This window comes from Sminthopsis crassicaudata, chromosome 6 (assembly GCF_048593235.1).
Source record: "Sminthopsis crassicaudata isolate SCR6 chromosome 6, ASM4859323v1, whole genome shotgun sequence".
Lineage (NCBI taxonomy): Eukaryota > Metazoa > Chordata > Mammalia > Dasyuromorphia > Dasyuridae > Sminthopsis > Sminthopsis crassicaudata.
Window position 1 is genome coordinate 214,993,522 of NC_133622.1, and position 23,434 is coordinate 215,016,955.

The 23,434-nt window shown below is 35.4% G+C and overlaps 1 protein-coding gene across 1 annotated transcript in view; it reads left to right on the forward strand.

The window, feature by feature from the left end:
- The window catches only part of LUZP2 (leucine zipper protein 2), a 721,061-nt gene that overhangs the window by 587,022 nt on the left and 110,605 nt on the right, over positions 1-23,434 (forward strand). Inside the window, 1 exon segment of the mRNA XM_074272647.1 lies at positions 847-1,014. Within this exon segment, the coding sequence (XP_074128748.1) occupies positions 847-1,014 (168 nt within the window).

A 23,434-nucleotide genomic window follows, 5' to 3' on the forward strand; every position in this document is an offset into this window, starting at 1 on the left:
AAGAGATCGTTGGCCCGTTTAAATGTCGGCTTTGGGAAGATTCCATTGCTTTTCCCTCTAGCCCTGGGCAGAAGTTGTTGAAGATTGTGAGAATATTACTCATTTTCACACAATGATTAGTCTCCTGATAATTTATGCATTTAACCACACATGGTCTACATTGAACTATGTCACTGCTGCAGAATTCTTTGACATGAGGTCCCATTCTCTCTTCATTTGTGTCAAGGAAATCTTTGTCACTATTGGGGCTAACAGGGTGTAATGTTTGCTTGAAAACCCAAAAGATATAGGTATTTGAAACACATTACAGATGTGATGATATCTATTGCTATCCAAAGACTAACATCAAATAGAAAGTTCCTATGTTAACACAGAATGACAGAAAGTGATTATTTTACTATTCAAAGATGTAGATCAAGGTTCTGGCTCTATTATTTGCTATTTGTGTGATTTCATGCTTAAGTTTTCATTCCCCTCATCTGTAAAACAAGAATATTCTTTTAAAAAAATACTTCCCTTAAAACATAAGAAAACTCTTTAGCCTTTTGTAAATATAAAAAGTCTTTATTTAATTATCTATTATTAGTATTCTTTCAACTTCATAACTCTATGTCAGCACAAGAGAAATAAATTATGAATTTTCCAGACTACTTGAGCCCCACAGCATGACCTAAAATTCATGGGGCAGTTATTTTAAAAAAGCATGTTTGGTTGGTTCAATTTTAATTAAAAATATATGACTATCATTAAGTATTTAATTTATTGTCATGGAGTGAATGAGTATAGGATTATTCCAATTGATTAGACTCCGTTTTTAAGTTCTTGCTGCCTCTTTGTTTTCCCTAGGAGTCCCAGCTGAAAGCTTTGAAGGAGACTGTCCAGCTCTGCCTCTCGTCTGTTTTGCGCAATCAGCCTCCAGCTATGAGCCTAATACCATCTAAACTAACTGAGAGGAGGCTGCCATCACCTAGTGTAAATGACTCAAAAGTTCCAGTTGCTGTGACAAGTAAAAAGGTACATTTTATTCAGGCTTCTAAAAATGAAATAAGACAAAGTATTACTTTGACAGTTTCTCCTGTGAGACCATCAAAGTGGAACCAAGAAGGATTTCAAATTCATTGAAAGATTAAGAAGAATCTAGATCAGGCTAACCCAATCTTTAATGTCACCAAAGTTACTTGGGGAAAAAAAAAAAGTTTCAAATAAGCTTTTTTCATCAAGTGAAGCAATTTCTCCCTCACGTGTTTTTGGTTTGATGATGAACCAGTAACGTTAATGAAAAGTCAATTATAGATTAAGGAGAGAGGGAGAAGGAGAGGGAGAGAGGGGGGTAGGAAAGGAGAGAGAGAAGGAGGAAAGGAGGGAGGGAGGGAGGGAGGGAGGAAGGAAGGAAGGAAGGAAGGAAGGAAGGAAGGAAGGAAGGAAGGAAGGAAGGAAGGAAGGAAGGAAGGAAGGAAGGAAGGAAGGAAGGAAGGAAGGAAGGAAGGAAGGAAGGAAGGAAGGAAGGAAGGAAGGAAGGAAGGAAGGAAGAGAAGGAGGGAGGGAGGGAGGAAGGAAAAGGGGAAAAGGGAGGGAGGGATGTGGAGAGGCAAAGGGAAAAGAGACAGAAAGATGGAAAGGGGGAAGCAGGAGGGAGAAAAGAAGGGAGAGAGAAAGGAAGAGATGGAGGAAGGGAAGAATTGAATTTTGTTTACAGTCAATTACACCTTGAAAAGCAAATTTTCTGAAGCCAAAATCTCAATAGAAGTTTGTAAATTAGACACAACTTGCAGTAGTGACAAGTAGGCTGACCTTGGAAGCAGGAAGTTGTGGATCAAATCTTGCTTCTCCCACATATTGACACTGTGTTCTACAGTGACTCACTTCATTTCTCATTACTTTCAGTAATCAAGTACATTCAGTATCACAGGGAGGGAATGGGCCAATCTGCTTATGTGGACATGCTAAGGACAGATCCAGTCCCTGCTCTTAAGAACTACATAGAACCAAGGGTGTCAAATAAAAATAGAGATGAATCCTTGCTTTTCCTATAGTGACGTTAAAAAAAAAGCACCCTACAAATTAACATTATCAGTGTTGTATTTTATTTTAATAAATTTTATTAAACATTCTTCAATTGTATTTTAATCTGCTGGTAGAACATCTAGGGCTTATGCTGGCAGCTTGTGGCTATATAATGCCCCAGTGACTTGTTTATGCTTAATTTTCTCAGCAAACTCTATTTTTGTTTTGTTTTTTTTTTTTTTTTTCCTTCCAAAGGGCAAAGATGAATTATGGCCATTATTTGACATCACAAATTCCCAATGTTTCATATGTAGAATTAATATTAATGAGGTTCTTATTCTAAAATTAAATGATAAATTCACAGAAAGATTAATTGCCTGAATAGGTAGCAAACAATCTTTCATGATGAAGATGGCATATACTAATTAGGATTTCTCTTGTTTTTTGCTATTTTAACCTTTCTTGTTTTCTTCGATGGGCTGACATATGGGGATAGTGGTAGATGGGAAAGAGGTAGTTTTTGTTGTTTTTGTTTTTGTTTTTTAATAAAGGGAAATATTTCTCAGATCAGGATAAAAAGTCCAACTGGCATAAACCTTAGTGCGTTTCTGTTTGTACACTGGTCAATTATTCTTCTGTGCCCTGAGCCCCGCTTTGAATTTCACTGAGTATTCTGTAAACAGGTTTCTCAGTCAAAAATCGTTTCACAGACAAGTGTTTCCATTTATCTTATCACTCGGCTAGGCAGCGTTACATGCTGCAAGTATAAGAACAGAGAGTGCTGGGGTTTAGGCCAAGCTTTAAAACCAGAAACGTTTTTCCTGTGGCATAAAAGTGTCTGTTCATTTCTATTAACTTCCCTTCTCTTTGAAAACAAGATGCAATCTTCATCCAAATAACCTATTTCCTGCTACTGATAGGTGGTGAGGCTTTCTGAACTGCACATATTCAAAGAATTGGGAAGAACTTAAAGTGACTTTACTCCAGAGAGTAAAGAGAGACCAAAGAATGTTCTTAAAATCTATAATGCATGTACATGTAAAAAAATCATGTTGACAGAATATAAAGTTTTTAAAGATAGGGAATGGTTGGGTTTGTTATCATTTTATTCCTAACATCCAGTATGGTGGCCTAAATAACTGCTTTCTGAATAAGAGGATGTTAATAAACTTGTTTATTGTACTTGAGTCATTTTCAGTCATGCTTGACTCTTTGTGACTGCATTTGGTTTTCTTTGATTTTGTGGTTGTTGTTGCTGCTGCTATTTTGTTGTTTTGCTTGGTAAATACTAGAATGGTTTGCTAATTCTTTTTCCAGATAATTTTACAGATAAGGAAACTGAGGCAAACAGTTAAGTGACTTACCCAGGATACTTGGCTACTAATGTCTAAGGTCATATAAAATTTCAGAGCTTCCTGACTCCAGGCTCAGTGCTCTGTCCTACCTGTCCACTCATAATGTATTTAAAGGCATATTATGAAACTTTTTCATAGATTTTAGATAGAAGAATCTTCATAGAAGATTTTAAAGGGATGTGAAAGGCTATTTAGTTCAAAATAAATCTCATCAAGGACCAATCCATAACATTCTTGGCAAATGGTTATCCAGCTATTACTTGGAATCTTTCAGTGATTGAGCACTCCCCTATTTCCTTAGGCAATCCTTGGTCAGTGCTTGTTTTCTTGAAAATTAATTTAATTCAATTTGTTAAATGAGAACATATCAGACAATAGTTGTCAGGGTTATCAAAGGGCTAGAAACATATAATAATACCAGAAACAAATAACAGACCTGTAAGAGTTTAGATAGAAGAAGAGAAGATGTAAAGGGACATGTCTTAGCCATCTACAAAATTTGAAGGACTTGTACATGAGTCTTTATATTGATTTTGCTAGATTTCAATGACCACTGTGTCAAAGATACAAAGATACAATTTTTGCCTCATCATTAGAGTCATATTTTTAATAAGCATTATTATTAAAAAGTAAAATGGACTAGTCCAGTTGACCACTAATTGGAGAGATTCTAGGAGGGTTTCCTATTAAGTATGGGTTGAACCAGTTAACCTTGGAGAGCTCTTCCAAACTCTTAAGGTTCCATGATTCTGTTGTGGCCTACTTTGTGCAACAAATGTTATACGTTTCCTATCACCAAACTTTTACAAATGTTACCTATGAGTCTTGAATTCTTTCTCTTCCTGCCTTCTCATCTTGGAATCTCTTCTTTCAAATCTAAACTGAAGTTAAAACCAAAACAAGAAAACTTTCTAAATGACTCAAGTTGTTAATGTTCTACATGCCCCAAATTATTATTATTATTTTATTTTCTATTGACTTATCTGCGTATGTGCTATTTACTTTCAGTAAGTTGCTAGTTACTTAGGGCAGGGACTATATTGTATTTATTATTATACCTTCAACATCTAGCACACTACTACCTATAATAGCTTGATATATGCTTAATGACTTGAAGGAATTAACTGAAACTAAGCAATCCAGAAGATATCAGTCATTTATTAAGTATTTACTATGTGTCAGTCACTATAATAAAAGCTAATATAAATCAGTCTACCTTCTTTCAAGGAAGACAACATGCTCAATGTGTATTACTGTGCGGGTATACATATTTGTAAATGTATGCATCTAAAATACACACATGCATATACACTTATTCTTACATACATGTATGTATGCATAATCTATAAGCACTCTATTTTATATCAAATATATTGTTTACATATGCATACATAGAATTATACACACAAAATACATATTATATTCACAAACACGTGTGTGTACATATACAGATATTGATATTACATGTGTACACTGAAGGTATAGAAAGTTGATAAAAGGTTGCTTGTGAAGAAGATAATAACAACAGGGGCCAGGGCTGAGGGCGAGCTTTGGAGATATTGCAGATGCTTGAGCTGAGTTATAACTCCCAAAAGTAAGAAAGGAATAGGGAGCATATTTCTTCAATGGGGAATGACTAGGGCAATGGCACAGAGGACACATACTCTGAAAGAATTCAGCCTCAGACAGTCTCCAACCCATGCAGACACTTTAATGAGATTTGCAAACTGAGTAGTCAGACTAAACTCCCAGAGTCAAAAGCACAAGGATATTTATAGAGTTAATGTTCTGGTTACATCACAAGATATGTACATTTTAACTTTAAATTTTAAGCTTGCTATCATGGGGAGGTCCTAAAGCCTTAGTGGTACTGTGCATGTGGTTACCCAGAATCAGATAGAAAAGCCCTTTAGAAGGTATTAATGTATGATAATGAAATTATCATTAATCGATATTAATATTAATTTATATGAATTGCATTATTTTAATAATAATTAATTAATAACGTGATATTATCAGTTCACCCAAGGATAGCAAAGAAGGGGGGAAATGCACAGGAATTGCCATGTTAAGGGAAAAATGTATTGGGGTTTGTTGTCCAGTGTCCTGTATCCTGTTGATTCTACTTTCTTAATGACTGATTTCTATGTTGTGTTTTATGGTAACTATCATGTGGTAACCTTGTGATATGGTTACAGAATTTGCGGACTGTTGATTGTTTCAGTAAGATCCATGATTAATGAGATCCATGGGGTTCGGGGTTAGGTTTGGGTTTGAGCTATGGTCGACAATCAGAATTCCATCAGAGGCAATCGTATCAAGGGTGAAATCCAGCAAGTCAGTCAGTATGATTGAATAATGGAAGTGAAAATGAGGAGTAATTTGTAGGCAAACTGGAAAAGAAGAAGAAGTTTAAATGCCCAAGAGAGAAGTTTTTGTTTGGTCCTAAAGGTAAAAGGGAGTGACTAGAATTCCTTGAGTTTTGAAATCATGGAACAAGTCAGACCTTTAAGTCTAACTTTACCTACTTTTGACAACTGGTGAAAAATAGATTGGAAAGGGGAGACTTGAGACAAGATGACTCATTAGGAGGTGACTGCAAGAGCCAGTTTGAGATAATTTGAAATAGAGTGCTTACTGTCTGATAAAGAGGAGAAGTTATGCCATGTAACGTAGAGTGAATCAGAACAAAGAAGTAAAAATGACAGTGATGTCGGGATCCTGGGGGACAGAGAGGAATGAATGGTAGTGTCCTCAGCAATAATTAGACGCTTGGAAGAAGAGTAGGTCGCAGAGAAGGTACAGAAATAATGAATACTGATATCAGTACATTGATATTACATATGAGAAAATATATTAGAATCGACAAACAATATAGACAAAATGATGTAGGAAATATGAAGAGATGATGTTGATTTGGTATAATTTTTTTAACAATAGTTTTTACCCATAGTGAGAAATGGTCGGTGCTCAAAGTTGTTTTTAACTTATTTTCTGTATGTTTGCTTTTGTTTTTTGTACAAATATTTCTTTGACTCCTATACAAGATTCAGCTAATTGTCTGATCGAAGGTATCTTTTTCTGTCTTTTAACGTTTTTCATTCTTTTCTCCAGTATGATGAACGCAGCACAACATCCAAAAATGTTAAGATAAAACAAAAATTTTTTGGAACACATCCATACTTTAAAATCCATGAAACTATTCATTTCAGAGCTGAGAGGGGGAAAGGTTACATCTTAACCATGTGGAAAAAATGGCATGAGGTCATCCAATTAGTTAACTAATGAGGTTTATGAAAGAGATCGCTGTGAGACAGTACATTTCATCTCATTCCAAATTGTTTTAACGTGTTTATAAAGATACTAATGCATATTCAGGAGTCACTTTGCCCTCTGCTCTAACACTGCAAAGTTGAGCTGTGTTGAATGTGCCAGCTGTTCATTGGCAGAGAGAACATTTGCTCCCTTTGATTATACTGATCCTCTACCACAAATTTCTTTCTTCCCTTTAGCTTGTTTAGATTTTGCCATCCTTCAAGCCTCACTTTCTCCATAACAACTTTCCTGATTTTGCTAACTCCCACTTATCTGTTCTATTTCTTTCTAGACAATCTTTATCTCATTTTCACAAAGTCCTTTGTTCAATCATCCTCCAAGTATTTATCTTGGACGCCAACTAGGCTGCAGCCAGAGACCTCTGTTGAAATTTTGCCTCTTATATCCCTTACCAGTGTGGTTTTAGGCTATTTACTTAACTTATCTGAACTTCATTTTGCTCATTTATAAAATGAGGGATGACTTCTGAGTTTTCGATCCTATGGTTTTAGTTGAGTCCAAAATCTACTTGGGAGTTAATAGGATACTAGTTTGGGCCTACACTTCTCTTGGTTCTTATTTCACTCTGCATTCGATGATTGAGGTTTTCCTAGTTTCTTTGATTTTTTGTAAATTTTCTGTCATTTTTATGGCATAATAGCCTTTTATTAGATGATTATGCTTATATTTGTTTATCCATTCCCAAGATGATTGAGGCTTGGTCTGGGACTCAATGTTGGCTAATCAATAAGAGCCAGAGTGATTTGGGTTTAAGAAATGGCCCATTTAAAATATAGCCTGTAAACAACAAGACATCTTCTTATAGTGTAAATAAAAGAACTAGAAAGATCTGTTACATCTGGATATATTCCCAACACTAATTAATTCAAAATGATAGGGTCTACTTCAGAAAACAGTAGATGTTTCTCTCATTCAAGGTTTTCAAGACAAGGCTGGTTGATCCCTAACACAATCTTTTCTTCAATGGAATTTTTTTGTTCCTACACATGTTGAATTTGCTGATTTATAAAGTCTCTTGCAATTCTTAGCTATAGAATTTGATGGTTCATTGAGAGTAGTGTCTGTACCATTTTTTGTTATCTTCACATCTGCAGAGACTAATACAGTACAGTATACCTATTACTTGCACTGTCCTTTTAGCCATGTGTCCAACTCTTTGTGAGCCCATTTGGGTTTTCTTGGAAAAGATGCTGAAGTGATTTGTCACTTAATTCTCCAACTTATTTTACAGATGAGGAAACTAAGGCAAATAGGGTTAAGTGACTTGCCCAAAGCCACAAGGTATTAAGTGTCTAAGGCTGGATTTGAACTCAAGAAAATTAATCTTCCTAATACCAGGCCTGGTACCCTATCCAGTGCCCTACCTAGTTGTCCTACAATGTACCTGACAAAGGCTTAATAAGGATTTAATAGAATGGATAGCATGTTCCTCACAACTATTAAGAACAGAGCTTATGGCATTAAATCTATCATTAATAAATGGTCTTATCATGACTCAGAAATGTGTGGGAATTTTCTGATTTAGTCTTTAGTAATTCCCTATGAATAATTCATGCTATGTCAATGAATTGAATAGCATATAATTATTGTTTTCCCTGCCATGTTACATATGACAATAATAATATTTGGTATATCATTATGGAAGAGATCACTTCCCCCCCCCCCAGCAATATAAGAGAAATCCAATTGTGTCATTAAGTTCATTATATTTAGGTTAATTTAATGCAGAAAATCTTCTTTTGTATAATAGTATTGAAACTTTCTGTATTTTTTTCTCATGTGACCATAATCTTCATACTCCAATTAGATTGTTAAGCTTCTTTAAGAAACAGACTGTTTGCTTTTACACATATCTTTTGTGCTTACTCAAGTGCCTGACTAATATGGTTTTATGAATGTGCTCTTTTCTGTCTCTTTCCTTCCTTCTTTTTTTCCATATCTTCATGCTTACCAAGTGTCTAATACTAATTGTTTTAACAAATTGTTTTAACTCTTTCCTTCCACCCTTGCTCCACTTCCTTTCCTTCCTTCCTTCCTTCCTTCCTTCCTTCCTTCCTTCTTTCCTCCCTCCCTTCCTCTCTTCCTTCCTCCCTTCCTTCCTTTCCTTCCTTTCCTTCCTTTCCTTCCTTCCTTTCCTTCCTTTCCTTCCTTCCTTTCCTTCCTTCCTTCCTTCCTTCCTCCCTTCCTTCCTCCCTCCCTTCCTCTCTTCCTTCCTCCCTCCCTTCCTGTCTTCCTTCCTGTCTTCCTTCCTTCCTTCCTTCCTTCCTTCCTTCCTTCCTTCCTTCCTTCCTTCCTTCCTTCCTTCCTTTCCTTCCTTCCTTCCTTCCTTTCCTTCCTTTCCTTCCTCTCTTCCTTCCTTCCTTCCTTCCTTCCTTTCCTTCCTTTCCTTCCTCCCTTCCTTCCTCCCTTCCTTCCTCTCTTCCTTCCTCTTTTCCTTCCTTCCTTCCTTCCTTCCTTCCTTCCTTCCTTCCTTCCTTCCTTCCTTCCTTCCTTTCCTTCCTTTCCTTCCTTTCCTTCCTTTCCTTCCTTTCCTTCCTTCCTTTCCTTCCTTTCCTTCCTTCCTTCCCTTCCTTCCTTCCTTCCTTCCTTCCTTTCCTTCCTTTCCTTCCTCTCTTCCTTCCTTCCTTCCTTCCTTCCTTCCTTTCCTTCCTTTCCTTCCTCCCTTCCTTCCTCTCTTCCTTCCTTCCTTCCTTCCTTCCTTCCTTCCTTCCTTCCTTCCTTCCTTCCTTCCTTCCTTCCTTCCTTCCTTCCTTCCTTCCTTCCTTTCCTTCCTTTCCTTCCTTTCCTTCCTTTCCTTCCTTCCTTTCCTTCCTTTCCTTCCTTCCTTCCTTCCTTCCTTCCTTCCTTCCTTCCTTCCTTCCTTCCTTCCTTCCTCCCTCCCTCCCTCCCTCCCTCCCTCCCTTCCTTCCTTCCTTCCTTCCTTCCTTCCTTCCTTCCTTCCTTCCTTCCTTCCTTCCTTCCTTCCTTCCTTCCTTCCTTCCTTCCTTCCTTCCTCCCTTCCTCTCTTCCTTCCTCCCTTCCTTCCTCCCTTCCTTCCTTTCCTTCCTTTCCTTCCTTTCCTTCCTTTCCTTCCTTCCTTTCCTTCCTTTCCTTCCTTCCTTTCCTTCCTTTCCTTCCTTCCTTTCCTTCCTTCCTCCCTCCCTTCCTCTCTTCCTTCCTCTCTTCCTTCCTTCCTTCCTTCCTTCCTTCCTTCCTTCCTTCCTTCCTTCCTTCCTTCCTTCCTTCCTTCCTTCCTTCCTTTCCTTCCTTTCCTTCCTTCCTTTCCTTCCTTTCCTTCCTTTCCTTCCTTCCTTTCCTTCCTTTCCTTCCTTCCTTTCCTTCCTTCCTTCCTTCCTTCCTTCTTTCCTTCCTTCCTTCCTTCCTTCCTTCCTTCCTTCCTTCCTTCCTTCCTTCCTTCCTTCCTTCCTTCCTTCCTTCCTTCCTTCCTTCCTTCCTCTCTTCCTTCCTCCCTTCCTTCCTTTCCTTCCTTTCCTTCCTTTCCTTCCTTCCTTTCCTTCCTTTCCTTCCTTCCTTTCCTTCCTTCCTCCCTCCCTTCCTCTCTTCCTTCCTCTCTTCCTTCCTTCCTTCCTTCCTTCCTTCCTTCCTTCCTTCCTTCCTTCCTTCCTTCCTTCCTTCCTTCCTTCCTTCCTTCCTTCCTTCCTTCCTTCCTTCCTTCCTTCCTTCCTTCCTTCCTTCCTTCTTTCCATCTAACAATACCCTACATATCTTTTAAACTTCATGGTTCAAGTGTCTCTAATACACTTAAATTCAAAAAGCTATATGAATGGGAGATAGATAGTCAGCCACATTTTCCTGTAAATGAAGTACTTAATTAAAATAATATTTAATAAAAAAATTTAATCAATTATTAAAATAATCATTGAATACCATATGTATTTAAATAAAAATTTCTCTGGGCAGTTTCCTGAACTGACTAATATTAGCAACCATGATCCTATGTAATAAAGAGATGTCCAACTTTACAGGTGAAGCAGGAAACAAAACATAACAGAACAAGTTCTGAGTTACAGTGCAGTGTAAATAGTTAACACTCTGTCACCAAGTTACGGTGTGTGCTTCAGGTTTGCAACGTTTCTATCTTTAAATTTCTGTTTTTTGATGATTACCTTGACCTTCCATAACATCACCTCCAACTGTAAAACTCCATGATCTCTCTGGATAGACCTAAGGATTTTGTTCTGTCACACTCAGGTAAATTTCATTCCTGTCTTTACTAGATGGGTATTTAATAATTTTTCCTGCTCTATAAGTACAGAAAGCTAACTGATTTTGTAACTGATTAAGCAAATTTGTTAGAAAGATTTTCTATTTCATTTTGGGTGGGCAATATACATAAGTGTTAGAGATAAACATCAAACCTATCCTAACCTGGTGAAGAGACCACTCTGATAACCATGATTATGATTTCACAATATTTCTACAATTCCTCTTTCTTTTTTATTAATTTTTGGTCTTCCATCATTAAATGCCTCAGTGCCAAAAATTAAACCAAACTTTGCTTTACTGGTATTAATACCAACTAGATAGTATTGCCATTCTAATAAGTCCGGTGGAAACTATATCCCAACAAATCTACCAGTTATATCAGCCTATATTTGTAGACATAGCTATTTACTTTGTAATTTTTTCAAATTAAAAAAAAATCCAGTCTGAACTGAAATAATAACCGTGGCACATTATGTGCCGAATAGGCCATTCTATGACAATAAGCTCTAAAGAAGATGAGGCTTTAAAAAAATGCAGCACTTTACTTGTTTTATTGGTTTAATGCTAGAATATAATACATCTCCCAAATTAAGTATTAATACAATCTTATAGCATGTCAGTTCCCAACAGTTCTGACAATGCATTTCACTTCAGGGATTATAATAGCAAATGCCATGAAGAGAGAGAAGATTGAAAGTTCCTGGGAATGGAAAACAATTCACAGCAGAGACGCAGATAAAAAAGCAATGAAATTGTATTATTAAACACTGAATTCCATTTCCCTCCAAAGGTAATTAGTATTCTCTCCCCAGCTTTGACATCTTTTCTGGCCCACTTGGTTGCAGGCCCTTGCTCAGTTGCAGATTGCATTAATAAAGGCCATGGCTGAAGTGTCTGCCTAATTGGACAAGCATGGATTGTTCATCTTGTCAAACTGTAAAAAACTCTCAAGTCCTGCAACCTAGTAGTCAAGGAGAGCACCATCTGCAATGCTGGGGAAACCCTTACATAATGGTTGACTTGTTCCCCACCTCAAAAGGTTTCTGGGAAATTAGTCAGTTATGCCCTTATCTCCTACTAAATTCTTTAACTACCAGGTCCTTTCTGAAAATTTTGGATAATATCAACTTGGAAACTTTTCAAATATGATATAGTAAAAAGGTATTGGATTTGGAGTTAGAGAATGAAGTGAATCATTAGTTCTGCTAACCTTTGAATTCTATTTAGAGCTGGGATGGACCCTAGAGTTCATCTAATCAAATCTATTTTACAAATGGGCAAATGAGAGTCAAAGAAGTTGCCACCTCCAATATCACAGGACTATAGATTTAGAGAGAAGGGGAATTTCATAAATTAACTTATGCAAACTTTTCATATTGCAGAAAAAGAAACTGAGGCCCAGGGAGGAGGTAAGTGGATTTCCTAAAGTCAAACGGTCATAAGTAGCCGATAAAGGATTGGATTCAGGTTGTCTGACTTCCAAGTGTTTCTTTCATGTTTTTTTCAATCCCTAACCTCCCTGGATCTGAGCTTCCTCACCTGTAAAATGAGAAGTTGGATTAAATGAGCTGTAAGATCTTTGCCAGCTTGCAATATAATTGTGCATTTATTTCTTACTTTGAAAGTGAGGGTAAATGCATTTTTTTAGTCTCAGTCTCTAGAAAGAGCTGGAAAAATATCTTCAGCACCATTTTTGCTATATCCATGCTTCTTTTTAAGATAACCCTAAAAGCAGCTCAGATGCTGACAGGTCCTAAAGAATTTTCTGTCCTCTGAGTTGAAATGTAAACCAATTGCATTTAAGTTTTTATTGTTGTCAAACTAAAAAGAGCATCCAACCTTCCAAATTTTTTTCAACCAGATGAATTCCTTTAATTTTTCTGAACCCCATTTTCCTCATTGTTAGCAGGAGGTTTTTAGCCCTATGTAACTGTTTCAAAGGGATATTGCAGAGAAAAAAAATGTAAGGATTGATTGGAGGATGGGTGGATAAGTCATTTAATGGGTTAGATCTTGAAGCTCCTTCTGACTTAGTTATAAACAAAAATAAAACTATACCAGAAGTGAAAAAAGATTTTCTATTGTTGATGTTTTTGAAATTTTTTTTATCTGTGAAATTGTACAGATAATGTAGTTGTTGGCTAAAGACAAGTTCTAGTTTCTTTGTTTTAATCACTATCATATTGGATGACTTTCAAAAAGAATCTGAAATTATACGTATTGTAGACATCTTTGTCAATAAATATCAATTGATGATATTTATAGCACTAGTTGTTTGGATATAAAGCTTTGGATTCTCTTCAGAGATTAATTAGGAACATGAGTATATAAATCATTTAATGCTCCAACAAATTTATTAAACATTGTCTTCATTAGTGACAGTATTTTCTTAGTGTGATATTTATTCTTATAATTTTAAAAAGATATTCACATTTAGTGAGTATAGTGGATAGTAAAATGAGATCTGGGATTCACTGTGATCTTAAGAAACTCAAACATCATGTAAAAACTTCTTTTCCCCTTTAAATATGCTATATTTCTTTAAATTATAGTATTTAATAGATGGGTAGTCTCATCATTGTATAGACTCCCAGTTACACTGTTTACAACCTATTCATTCCTCCCCAGCCTGAGGTCTTCTAATCCATGTATATCTATATGTTGGGATCCTTCCTCCAAACACTGATAACATTGTGAAGCCACCAATCAAAGAAAAGATGGTCATTAATTCTTTTCAATACAAGATAGGTTTATTTTGCTTCTGATCATATTTCTTCTTAATGCTGTTCTTGCATAATTCTTGATTGCTACTATGAGAAGCAGCATGTAGTTAGATAAAAATCTTGCAGTCAGAAGAACCTAAGTTCATGTTTCATCTCGAATGTATACTTTGTGTGATTTTAAGAAATCATATATCCTTTCAATTCCCTCAGTTATAAGTTACTAAGTGGATACAAATCTTCAAGGGAAGAGGGAGTGACTGGGAACTCAAAATATATGTGAAATATTACCTTTTTGTTGAACTTTAGGTAAAGTCAAGAAATAGATTAATAAGCATTTATTAAGTTTTATAAGTGCCAAAAATATAAATAAAAGTATAAAGGAAGTCCCTGTTCTCAAAGAACTTATACTCTAATGGAGAAGACAATGAATAAAAGGACAACGAAAAGGAGTCAGGGGACAGAAGAGATTCAACTACTTAATATCAGGCATTATAGAAAAGGTCCAGGACATCTTGAATAGGAATGAAGACATTCTTAAAATGAATGCTCTGTAGGGAGCCAATAAATCAAAAGATGAAGCCACAGAGTAGAAGATATGTATAATGTGTGAGGTCCAGAGTAGAATGGATTCCCAAAGCAGAGATTTCCAAGATTTTGTTGGGAAAGTCTGGGAGAGTCAGAATTAAAGCCTGGAGAGGTATGACACTCATAGAGTGAATCCCATCTTTATTTCTTATGATATTCTAGTATATTGCATGGTTTGCAAGCATAAAATATCTCTACAAGATTATTGGTATTGTGGAGGCTTTTACTTCTGAGGGATGAGATCATCAAAAGCAATTTTCAGTTTTCCAAGAGTAATTCCTTCCTCTCACCTTTTATCCGATGTAGTTAAATGGAATTTAAAAGGACATTTAACTGCTTTGGTGTCAATATTTTGATGGTCATATGAGAACCAGGGATATTCTCTTGTGTTGTTGGGCACATCCACTAAATCTCTTATTAAAAGAAATAATCAATATTTCTATTAGTATTAACAGCAGTATTAACAATGTGAAAAGTTTGTCTTTGAAGAAAAGAAGTTGAAAAGACATTATAAAAGTACACATATAGAGTAGAAAGGAAGATGGGCATACCAATGTCTTGGATTCAGATTATCTTTAGTAAGTTACTTAATCTAAGATTCAATTTTCTTCTGTCTCAGAATATATTCACTAATTTCTTCACAAAATGGATATGAGAAGAGATAGAGTATAATAAGTAATTTGTAATTGTAGTACACTATGTATTTAAATCATAATTAATAAATTCTGTGAAATCAGATTTTCATGAAAATGATTAATGTGCAAGTGTTCATTGTACATTACAAATCTAGCATAGAGTAAGTTAAGCATTCTAAAAATAGAGAAAAAAAAAAGAAATAATTAAATAAAGCTCAACTTCCCACAGAGATATAATTTAATTATGTTATGTCCCTCAAAAGTTACAATGTTAGAAAATATATACATCTAATGATAAGACTTTTGTTAAATTCATATATAATAGTTGTTTGAAAAATTAAGAGTCCATTTGCAGATTCTTCAGGGTTCTGGGTAGAGATAAGAAAACAGACAATTCTTTCCATCAGCTGTCTTTAGGTAACCCCTCCTACTCAATGATCTAAGCCAGTTAATATTGTCTCATTTCTTAGATTGTAACTTCTGTTCAGAAGTCAGATTCCTGACTATGTCTGAGTTTGTTGGTTCAATGAAGCAGAGTTAAGTAAGTGATTTTGATTCTGACTGACACTGATTTCCAAGTGTCTTACCTCAGAAAGAGACAGATAGAGCCCAGGAACATACTGAGTGTCATGTGATTTATTTTAATGCCAGTGTCCTTCAAACCTGATTTAATATTGTGTCTTGAAATCCCATCTCACTTTTTTTCCTTTGATGGACTAAAGAAAAGGAAGCTTCAATGACTGATTTCTGAAGACTCTGAAATAGAAAAGGCTTAGAGAGATTTCTGTTTGAAAAGTGTTATAGATCCTAAATGTGAGGTTATGAAGTAGAGAAAATAACCTATAACTAATAACATCTTTACCAAATATCTCAGATCCTGTGCATTAATGAATGTGTTTTCTTATCAATGTGGAAATCTTTTAATGCAGAAATCCTATCCTCTAAAACATATATTATTCTGTTTATTAGAAGAAAAAATCCTTGGAAGTTTCTTGAGAAATTTTATGATTGTCTTGTCTAGAGTTAGACAGCTAATAAATGTCAGAAAAAGCATGTATCCCAGCTCTTCCGGACTTCACCCATAGCATGACACCACATTGCTTGTACCGTTTGGTTGCCTGTTTGGATAAAAGGAAATTTAGAATAACAAACGGCATGCCATATGCTGAGGTGCACCTTCATTCCATGACTTAAATACTTAATATCTTCAAGTAAATCCCCAGTACTTATCTTGAGATGCTACAAAGAGCTGTGGGAAAGCAAAACAGACAAAACAATGTATACCAATACATTTGCAATTAGGTGATCTGGGTTTAAATTGAATTCTGCCACTTGCTACTTCTGTAACTGCGGGTAAATCACGTTAACTTCCTGAAACTTCTGTTTTCTTGAGAATGAAGTGGGTAAACTGGTTGACCACATTCCATTTGTATGTCCATGATCTGATAACTATTTGATCTACGGATGAGTTGCAATCTACATCGATAGGGAGAGTTCAGCATTCTCATGAAATCACAGAAGCCTTCATATATGATAAACTTAGCACTCTCAAAGAACGCTAATATGAAATAAAAATGATATGTAGCAAATCTTTCAATAAAACCCTAATATTGGGAATATGCAAAATCGGTTGTGACCTGTGAGGAACTCTCTTTATGAAGGCAGAGCTTATATTCCTCTATTCTTATGTTTTTGATGATTATGATTTATGATTTTGTATAGATGCCTGAAAGTCCTGAAAGCAAGGGACGTTTCCAGGGTCACACAACTAATATATAATTTATTATATTACATCCTTGTGTCAGGACTTAAATTCAATTTCTCCTGGCCTTAAGATCAGTTATCCTGATACTCCTCATTGTCTCATTACATTTTAATGAAACATAAATAGAACAAAATGATAGTGTACAATTTAACAAAGTAAGGTTAATACATTTAGAACAAATTTATATTTGTTGCATATTTTCTATGAAGTCTAGAAAGATTGGTAGACAGGTAAATAGATCATGGGTAGGTAAACAAATATGGTAGATAGAGAAGGAAGGAAGAAAAATGAGGGAGACAGGAAGTATGGAGGTGATAAGAAAAAAAAAAGGAAAGTAGGAAAAGAAACAGAGAAATGAAGAGAGAGGAAGAGAAGGAAAAATAGAAAGATGAGGGTTATCACAAATCTTTCAAAATATCTGAAATACTTTTTTCAACTTTTCTTTTAATGAGAAATCAGAGGTATCCCCCTTAGATAGTTTCCTCACTGTCTTTGAAATCTGGTATATACTAGGAAACTGTCAGAGAAAATATTGAGTCTCAGTCCTCTGTTTTGATACTTTGACATCACCTCATTGTGAATTTACACATTATCTCTGATTATAGAACCACTGAAATCTGCCCCTGTGAAATAGGCTGTCAAGGAATCATAGCACAGTCTAGAATTATACATGCTGCATCAGCACCTGTTATGTGAATCTTTCCTTCATGCCATCCGTGGATAATAACTAGTCCTTGACACTATTTCCCTATTGCTATCTTCAAGTAAAAATATGAAAGATTTTACTCTTGTCATTCATGTAAGTTGACTACCTTCAACTAGAAATGTAAGGGATTTTCCCCTTGTCAATGTTAGAAGCATAAATATTTTAAAGTCTATAAACATTCATACATGTTGCATATTTTTCATACTCTAAACTTACGATTCTTAGAGCAATACTTGTCAATCCTATTTCTTTAGATAAGTTTAACTCAGAAGAGGATGGAGATAGGCCTTATAAATTTTTCTGGTTTGGAAAGTTATTCCTTTAGGAATTCCTACATTTTATTCATGGTACAGTTTCCATTCTGTGTTTATAGTTAAACTATAGATCATGATAACTTACTATTGGCGGGGCCATGACTGAAGTGAGTGGAGTGATATGGGGAGTAACAGCAAAGTTGGGCAGACTGGGACAAAGCAGAGATTTCCAAAAAATGTTGATCTACTTATTCCTTTCAAGAGTGTCTTTATTTTCTACTGGTATGATCAATTAATGTTAATATCGGTTTATTGAAACATTATAGAAATATTTGTTTTGTATGTGTTAATCTCAGGAGCTTATAATTTAAAAGCCAAAAGGGACCTTGATGGCCATCTGAATCTAAATCTTCATCTTGAAGTTAAGAAAAGTAAAGCTAACATTATTTAATCAATTGATGAAGATTAACAATAAACCCCCAACCAAAAATTAAACTCGAAATACAAAAATTAAAAGGAGAAATCAATAAAATTGAAAGTAAAAAAACTATTGAATTAATAAATAAAACCAAGAGTTGGTTTTATGAAAAAGCCAATAAAATAGATAAACCTTTGGTAAATTTGATCAAAAAAAAGAAAGACGAAAATCAAATTGATAGTCTTACAAATGAAAAGGGGGATCTTTCCACCAATGAAGAGGAAATTAGAGAAATAATAAGGAGTTACTTTGCCCAACTTTATGCCAATAAATTTGATAACTTAAGTGAAATGGATGACTTCCTCCAAAAATATAGGCTCCCTAGATTAACAGAGGAGGAGATAAATTGCTTAAATAGTCCCATTTCAGAAAAAGAAATAGAACAAGCTATTAATCAACTCCCCAGGAAAAAATCCCCAGGGCCAGATGGATTCACATGTGAATTCTACCAAACATTTAAAGAACAATTAGCCCCAATGTTATATAAATTATTTGAAAAAATAGGGGATGAAGGAGTCCTACCAAATTCCTTTTATGACACAGACATGGTACTGATACCTAAACCTGGTAGATCGAAAACTGAGAAAGAAAATTATAGACCAATCTCCTTAATGAATATTGATGCTAAAATCTTAAATAAGATATTAGCAAAAAGACTTCAGAAAATTATCTCCAAGATAATACACTATGATCAAGTAGGATTTATTCCAGGAATGCAGGGCTGGTTTAATATTAGGAAAACTATTAATATAATTGACCATATTAATAATCAAATTAATAAGAACCATATGATCATCTCAATAGATGCAGAAAAAGCATTTGACAAAATCCAACATCCATTCCTACTAAAAACTCTTGAGAGTATAGGAATAAATGGATTATTCCTTAGAATAATCAGGAGTATATATTTAAGACCGTCAGTAAGCATAATATGCAATAGAAATAAACTGCAACCTTTCCCAGTAAGATCAGGAGTGAAACAAGGTTGCCCACTATCACCATTACTATTCAATATAGTACTAGAAACGCTAGCCTCGGCAATAAGAGCCGAGAAAGAGATTCAAGGAATTAGAGTAGGAAATGAGGAAATTAAACTATCACTTTTTGCAGATGACATGATGGTATACTTAGAGAACCCCAAAGACTCTGCTAAAAAGCTACTAGAAATAATTCAAAATTTCAGCAAAGTGGCAGGATACAAAATAAATCCACATAAATCCTCGGCATTTTTATATATCACTAACAAAATGCAACAGCAAGAGATACAAAGAGAAATTCCATTCCAAACAAATGTTGAGAGTATAAAATATTTGGGAATCCATCTACCAAAGAAAAGTCAGGAATTATATGAGAAAAATTACAAAACACTTGCCACAAAAATAAAATCAGATTTAAATAATTGGAAAGACATTCAGTGCTCTTGGATAGGCCGAGCGAATATAATAAAGATGACAATACTCCCCAAACTAATCTATTTATTTAGTGCTATACCAATCAGACTCCCAAGAAACTATTTTAATGACCTAGAAAAAATAACAACAAAATTCATATGGAAGAATAAAAGGTCAAGAATTGCAAGGGAACTAATGAAAAAAAACTCAGAGGAAGGTGGTCTAAGTGTACCTGATCTAAAGCTATATTATATAGCAGCAGTCACCAAAACCATTTGGTATTGGCTAAGAAATAGACCGGTAGATCAGTGGAACAGATTAGATACAAAGGACAAAAAAGGGTACATCTATAGCAATCTAATCTTTGACAAACCCAAAGATACCAACATTAGGGATAAAAATTCATTATTCGGAAAAAACTGTTGGGAAAACTGGAAATTAGTATGGCAGAAATTAGATATGGATCCACACTTAACACCATATACCAAGATAAGATCAAAATGGGTCCATGATTTAGGCATAAAGAGGGAGATAATAAATAGATTAGAGGAACAGAGGATAATCTACCTCTCAGACTTGTGGAGGAGGAAGGAATTTATGACCAGAGGAGAACTAGAGATCATTATTGATCACAAAATAGAAGATTTTGATTACATCAAACTAAAAAGTTTCTGTACAAATAATACTAATGCAAACAAGATTAGAAGGGAAGTAACAAATTGGGAAAATATTTTTAAAAACAAAGGTTCTGACAAAGGTCTCATTTCCAAAATATATAGAGAACTGACCATAATTTATAAGAAACCGAACCATTCTCCAATTGATAAATGGTCAAAGGATATGAACAGACAATTCTCAGAGGAAGAAATTGAAACTATATCCACTCACATGAAAGAGTGTTCCAAATCACTACTGATCAGAGAAATGCAAATTAAGACCACTCTGAGATACCACTACACACCTGTCAGATTGGCTAAGATGACAGGAACAAATAATGACAAATGTTGGAGGGGATGTGGGGAAATTGGGACACTAATACATTGCTGGTGGAGTTGTGAAAGAATCCAGCCATTCTGGAGAGCAATCTGGAATTATGCCCAAAAAGTTATCAAACTGTGCATACCCTTTGACCCAACAGCGCTACTACTGGGATTATATCCCAAAGAAATACTAAAGAGCAGAAAGAGACATATATGTGCCAAAATGTTTGTGGCAGCTCTTTTTGTTGTAGCTAGAAACTGGAAGATGAATGGATGTCCATCAGTTGGAGAATGGTTGGGTAAATTGTGGTATATGAAGGTTATGGAATATTATTGCTCTGTAAGAAATGACCAGCAGGAGGAATACAGAGAGGCCTGGAGAGACTTAGGTCAACTGATGCTGAGTGAAATGAGCAGAACCAGAAGATCACTGTATACTTCAACAACAATACTGTATGAGGATGTATTCTGATGGAAGTGGAAATCTTCAACATAAAGAAGATCCAACTCACTTCCAGTTGATCAATGATGGACAGAAATAACTATACCCAGAGAAGGAACACTGGGAAGCGAATGTAAATTGTTAGCACTAATATCTGTCTGCCCAGGTTGCATGTACCTTCGGATTCTAATGTTTATAGTGCAACAAGAAAATGATATTCACACACATGTATTGTACCTAGACTATATTGTAACACATGTAAAATGTATGGTATTGCCTGTCGTCGGGGGGAGGGAATAGAGGGAGGGGGGGCAATTTGGAAAAATGAATACAAGGGATAATATTATAAAATATATATATAATAAAAAAAAAAAAAAAAAAAAAAAAAAAGATTAACAATAAAACCATGGCTATAAACCCTTTTTTTCCCCAGTATATCATTGGAGATATTATTTCTGGGTATGATGGAGCAATAATCTCCAGTAGTACAGATTATAGACCATTCCTTCTTCTTTAACTCCCATCCATTTTTCCCCTGCCATCATCATCCTGAATGCTTTAATTCACTTGATGTTGAGTAGATACCACTAAACTCTGTGGGTTGTTAGGCTCAAACATTTATTAAATGCTTACTATCTGCCAGGTCCTATCCTTCAGTCATCTCAATTATCCCTCATACAATTTTAAATGAATAGCTTAACTCCTTTCTTCTAGAAATACATTTGTCAGATGATATCTTTTATACTTCTGCAGAATTTCTCATGTGGGATGTGTTTCAGTTTGATTACATCCATCACACCTCTCTCTAGTCACTTTTGTGTAATTCTACTGAAATTATGATATATCATGACCCCCGGTACTTTGGGATCACACACAGAATAATCATGATAAAAAGCTGGGTATTGATTTATAGAGAAGTTTGAGGTCATTTAAAAAGAAACATACACTTTCCCAAGGGCTAACTAGACAATTTTAGTTCAATTCTGGATATAGCTAATGGCCTTTCTATAATAGCTTCCGAAGATATATGTCCTGATGAGCAGCTCTGTGAATTTTTCCTAAAACTGCATATCATAGTATAATATATTAGGTTATACCTTTGACGCCCTAAGGAGAAAAATGTTACGACCTTTTTTTCCCCCACATAGGGGTAGATACTCAAGTTGTCTTTACCTATATTACAAGCTTACTATTGATTAATATCTAAAGGAGTTCTTGTATTCAAATATTTGAACTACTCTCTGTAGGAGGTAATATGAGCTGAACTTTGAAGAGATCTAGCTGTCCTCCAAGAAGTAGAGATGAGGAAGCAGAACATTCTGAGTATGAAGGACAGCCCTGAATGATGTGGCAACAATATTGAGTCTGCTAGGCCAGATTGAATTGAAGATAAAGTCTGGGAGGAGGAACATGTATGTGGCAACAGTCTAGACTTGATTTTGCAGAGAATATATATATATATTTATATATAAATATATATATATATATATATATATTTATATATTTTATCCTAGAGGCAATGGGAAGCCATTGGAGTTAGTTAAGCAGGAGCATAACATTGTTAGACTAATATATAATTCCTGAAGAACCAAGTGTTCTAGCAATTTCAGGCCAATGTTTTTCAAAGTTTTGTGCTTCCAGCAATGGGTTTTAAATAAGAGTAGTTTTAACATTTTAGTGAGGTCTTGGGCTTTTGTGTGTATGGTAAATATTTAATTTCTTGAACTTTCAGTAAATAAGTACAGTACTCTTTTATTCTTAATTCATTAATAAAATGATAAGGTACACAGTACCTGCAGAGTAAAATTCCAGTGATCACACAGAAATTTCAAGGCAAATAAATACATGCCTCTCAACATGCCATGAAGATTGTTTTGTGTATATGTGTATCTTCAAGAGTTGTAAAATTCTATGCAAAAAGCAGTCACAGTTTTGACATTCTCTTCTCTAATCCCAGGGATCCTAGAACTGCATCCATCTTTTAAAAAGTAAGGATGTGAGAACACCTGAGCAATTGTTTATCTTTTAGATAATGACTGGTTTTAAAGAAATATATTCTTGATATTGGTTGACTAAACATACACTTAGGAAGCCAAACTAGCACTTTGTTTATATCTCTGTTTTTAAGCCTCCTTGACTATTGACCTGGTTTCTATCTGATTATTTCTAGCTCTTTCTATCTTTCCTTTTGTCTCTCTGTCCATAAATGTGAACATTATTGTTATTCTCTGCCCCTTCTCCTTCTCCCTCTCCCTTCCTCCCTCCCTCTCCCTTCCTCCCTCCCTCTTCCTTACTCCATCTCCTCTCTCTCTCTCTCTTTCTCTCTCTCTCTCTCTCTCTCTCTCTCTCTCTCTCTCTCTCTCTCTCTCTCTCTCTCTCTCTCTCTCTCTCTCTCTCTCTCTTTCTCTTCTTCCTTCTTCCCTCCCTCTCTTTTCCCTTTCTATATTTTTTCTTTCCTTCCATTCCTTCTTTCCCTCCTTCTCTCCTTTCCTTCTATACCTCTGGGCATCTTTCTTTCCTTCTTTCCTTCCCTCCTTTTTTCTTACTTCTCTTCCTCCCTTTTTCTTCTCTCTT